Source organism: Fragaria vesca, linkage group LG7 (assembly GCF_000184155.1).
Source record: "Fragaria vesca subsp. vesca linkage group LG7, FraVesHawaii_1.0, whole genome shotgun sequence".
Lineage (NCBI taxonomy): Eukaryota > Viridiplantae > Streptophyta > Magnoliopsida > Rosales > Rosaceae > Fragaria > Fragaria vesca.
Window position 1 is genome coordinate 17,557,997 of NC_020497.1, and position 5,006 is coordinate 17,563,002.

The window sequence follows — 5,006 nt, forward strand, 5'->3', positions numbered from 1 at the left end:
CAGCATATAGACCAGAAAAGGCTCCTCCACAGTCATTTTCAAATCTTTCAGCTTTTCAACAATGTTTGAGCCTTTCATGATATATTCCCTGACATTGCCCTTGCCATCATACTCCATCCTCATGAGAGATTTCATCAGCTTTCCAGTTTCAGCCTTGTTGGAAATTGCATATTTTGCAGCAATGGACCCCATGAAATCCTTGGCAAATTCAGCATCAGGGATACTTCCTCTCACACTGCTGGTCATGCTCTTCTTGATCATAATGAGTGCCATTTTATTGTGTTTGAACCACTTCTCATATTTCTCCTTAGTCTCTTTGCTTGCATTTTCAGCCAATGCTGCTGGTGGATTCTCCTTAAGTACATGATCAAAGTCTAAAATTCCCAGATTCAGTTCCACGTCAGCCTTCCATTTCTAGAAATTGTTCTCATTCAAAAGCTCAATTTGATTGATGCTCATAGGAAATTGCATAGCTGTATCGAAATGAATGTCTGTAAGTTAAACTAGTAAATCTGAATACTAGAATAAACTGAATTCCCATATAAAATGAATATATATATGCAGTAATATAGACTTTGTCAATAATAAGATTCAGACAACCTTTGTGGTGTACACATCTCTATTGATTTATGAATGTCCAACTACACAATGCATATATTTCAGATATTTGAATCAAATAATCAAACTAACTTCTTTGGAAATTATAGTTTCTGAATTTGTTTAAGTTTCAAAGATCTGCTACTTTAGTGATGAATTTTTGACATCAATTGATTTCTGATACAAAAAACCACTTTGACAGTATAAATGTATCATAACCGTTTATAAAAATAAGATGTAAGCTTATCTGATGCACTATAGGTTACTTTGGCAACACACTATGCATACATATAACTTCAGTTTGAAAGCATTTTATGAGATAATGCTAAATCTGTATCTGTTAACATCTGTGTTGTATAATTGTAATAATTTCATATATAGCATACATCAATGGATTAGAAGACATATACACATACATATGTAATTCAATATTGATATCAATATCAGATATAACAGTAACACATCAATGAATAAATCTTAACAAAAGTCTAAATGCGGATTAAAAAATTTCCCAGAATACTTGATGTTCATATCTGAATCATGTAAATGATCTAAATATAGGTGCTCTGATACCAATTGAAAGGTTAGAATCAAAACTTGAACCTTACTTTAGACTATATCAGATCAAAACATGCTACGAACTTATCTATAATATCTGTATGTTTTGCTAAGTACTTTTAGGATAGAAATATATCTATGTATCCTAATCTGCAGTCTATGAAAATCTACTAATCTATTGTATGCTAATCACCTGTGTTATCCATGTTAGCCTTCTCCTTAGTCCAGCCTTATGTTCTTCAAGTATATGGGACTTGTTGTAAGAACTTGTGTGTTTAAGAAGGGACCAGATAGACATATATATAGAGCACAACCATGACAGTTTCATCCATAAAGAAATTGTCATGTTATTCAACTGCTTATCAACTGCTTAATAACTGCAATTGTTTTTGAATTCAAAAACTCTTACAAACTTATCCAATAGTAATATATAGAGTATAAAGTTTATATCTTAAACTCAGATTAAATAACATGTAAGTATATTAATACAAGAACATGTAATATGCAGGTTTAATACAATGTCAAGTTCTAAAGCAATATAATTGCTTACACCTGGTGGAAGCATAGCCCTTCTGTTGACGCTTCCACATGGAGTGCCATTTGTTGGTGTTATGAGCAAGAGGTGCTAACCATTCTAACATTTCAAGCATTGCCATATTCCTCTCTGCTGCTACATCTTTAATTGATAACCGATCGAGCTCTGGACCGGGGGCAGCCTTTCACTTAGCTCAGCTCTCATATTTGCAGGCAACATACTGTACAGTTCATGTTTCTGTGAAGAACAAACGAAGACAGGAGAACGTACTAAATGTTCAAATAGGATGACAATATTAGCGTATTTGAGAACTAAGGCAGCTGCACCAAGTGTGTTGGGTGGAGCATCCAAGAGCTTGTACTTGCTGAAAACTGATGGACTAGGAGTACTAGTGTGATCGATCAGCATTCAGCTGAGGAACTCCATAAACAGACTTGATACGAGTGAAAATTGTGAACACAGATCTTGCCAAGATAATACCTATGTAGTTGAAAGTCATGTTCCACAAAGACTCCTCTTTTAACTTGTCCACCTCGAGCTGCTTGAGCTCTATCTTGTGCTGAATCTCAAGCCAATTTGGACCATCCATGCGGTTTCTAGTACCTTCAAGATGCGAAACAAGTTTCATCTGGTGGTACAAATCTCCGGTGACTGACACAAAACTTTTCATCTTTTTGGCCTCCTTTCCCATCTCCTCCGATGAAAGTTTCCATCCAAAAGCGTCAACACCGTTGTCAATCCAGTCACAAACAGCATGCTCAAAATCCTTCAAACGAGGATCAGAGCAGTGATTCTTCCCAAGCATGGCCACAAATTTTGTTAAATGGATTATATTCTCAAATAGTTCACCGGGTATTAAACCTCGGATGAAATCGGCATCATGTGCACAAGCTTTTTAAACCCCACCGAATTCGGCAGAAATTTTCTGTCCCTCTCAACTTGTTCAAAGCTAAGGGAATCCCACAGAGGGACTAGCTTAGACATGACATATGCAACTTCAAAGGCCAAAATTCCAACCACCCCTTCCTGCTTCCTGAATCCTCCCTCCATCTCTTTAAGCCAAATCAACTGATCAATTCTGTATAAAATAACACTATTACAATCCTGAATTAAGTGAATTAAACCCTTAGTGTTGTGGTATAACTATATAGAATACACTATGGTATAACTATATAGAATATAAGAAGAGAAGAGAACCTTTATATAAGAAATTACATAGTATCTTTTAGGATTTTACATAGTACATTTTAGGTACGTAAAACTAAATATTAATCCTATTCTAACTTGGAATTGAAGTCTACCACTACAAGGAATCATGATTCTTTTTCCTATTAATATGGCACACAAAAGTGAATATCCTAAAACACTCTCATTTGTGTCGCGCGTCTACATACCTAAATGGAGCATATGATGTTGTCTTGCTAAGATCCTTGTCAAGGAACTAAAACCAGAAAAACTAAACCTTGATCAATCATGTGATGTTGCAATGCACTAGCTACTTCATAGATAATTCGATCATGTGACGCTCTCTCTGATAAGTACCTTAATATGAGAGGCAAGATAATTACCGTATTTTAATGTTTCTTAACAGTAGATTTAGGCAAAGACTTGGTGACTAAATCTGCCAAATTTCTCTCATAACTCACTTGGTTCACTTGGATATTAAATGATGCTTGTTGTTGTTGATTGTAGAAGAACTCAATCCAAGTTGCAATATTTTCATAAATGCATGTCATTTTATCAATTGTAGAACTTAATCCAGTTGTTCCTCTAATGTGTGTAATGATTGACCGTAACCAAACACATTATGAACAACTTCATGTAGAGCAACAATCTCTACATGATTCAAGGATGTCGCCACGAGATTGAGTCTGTGTAGTAAATCTTCAAGATATTTTCATATTCTCAATGGTAAACACATAACCAATTTGAGAATGCCCTTTATAAGAATCTTAGATAAGTATCATGTGTCAGCAAAACCAACTAATTAAGTATTGTTATGGGTATCCATAGGATAACGTAAGGCCTAGATTTATTCTAAGCCAGATCAAGAACCTAGTACAGTAGTAGGATTGTTTTCTCTTAATCTCAGTTGCTTGAAGAAGAAGACATGCAATCACGTAAAATCATCCCCTCATGGTACATCCGAGTACTAGCACGCCTGCATCAAGAAGAATTCTTTCACACCCCAAACCCGATGTCGGTGGTTTCCAAGCACCTACACCGAATCTGAGGCGTGAGAGGAAAAAGTAAAGGAAAATAGAATAAAATGGAATACAGTTTACAAAATCGTGGAAAAGAAAAAGTTTACAAATTACAAAACCAAATACAACGACAAACAGGTCTTGAAGTCTAACTTCGTAATCTTTTCCAACTCTTGTACATGTCAGTTGGTCTTCTCGAAAGACGTGCACCTGAACAAGAATCTCTAGGGGTGAGCTTACGCTCAGTAGAACCAAACCTTTTAAGTTATAATTATCTATGTCACGCAATCATGTTATCACATAACAAATAATACTTCACATAAATAAACAACAATTCAATGATCATGCATGACATGATCTCCCTCCACTCAATTACTGGCTTGCCAGGCCATACATCTCTTACATATATGATCTGACAACCGTACCTCTTTTGTTAGTCATCTTGTTATACTCATGGTCTCCAAACCCGAAACCCGATTAGATAATTTCATCGACTCCGCGCCGATGGGGCATGCATTCCCCTCTCTTGTGCAATTGTGGGCTGACATGGATTCATGGAAGCCCCATGAGGAAACTTAACTACACAAAATATATTATTTTCTTTTGATCTCTTTCTCATCTCCCCATAATCACCAATCTCACTATCCTCAATTCCTCACGATGCATAAAGTATGCAAAGAACATCAATTCTCATAATGTCATATCAAACAACATGCTTTTATGAAAAACGATAACACCGATTAGACAATTCATGATTACACATGCTTATATATCGAAATCGATAACAACCAAGAGTTAAATCACTCAATACCAGACAAATCACATAATTCAATTATAAACTAATTATCAATTTAAAGTAACGTTTCCTGAGAGACTCTACTTGGAATCCGAGCCACCTAGAATAAGCCATCTAGAAAACACTGTTGGATCAATCCCAAACTTCTAGGATAGAAAGAGGACATCGATACGAATCTGTAACACTTTGCGGATCTGAAATCAGAGTTACGGATCAAAAGTTATGATCCGCGGAAGTTTTTTGTCGTAAATTCTAGAGAGAGAAGAAAAATTATGAGAGAGAGAGAGAGAGAGAGAGAGAGAGAGAGAGAGAAGAA

General features: G+C 35.8%; 1 protein-coding gene across 1 annotated transcript; it reads right to left on the reverse strand.

The window, feature by feature from the left end:
* Positions 1 to 2,078: 2,078 nt before the first annotated feature.
* Positions 2,079 to 2,740, reverse strand: LOC101311141. The gene is made up of 2 exons (XM_004308852.1): positions 2,552 to 2,740; positions 2,079 to 2,456 (listed from the first exon to the last, which is right to left on the reverse strand). The coding sequence occupies exons 1-2, from the start codon at positions 2,738 to 2,740 to the stop codon at positions 2,079 to 2,081; spliced, it is 567 nt and encodes a 188-aa protein (XP_004308900.1).
* Between the last annotated feature and the right edge of the window lie 2,266 nt (positions 2,741 to 5,006).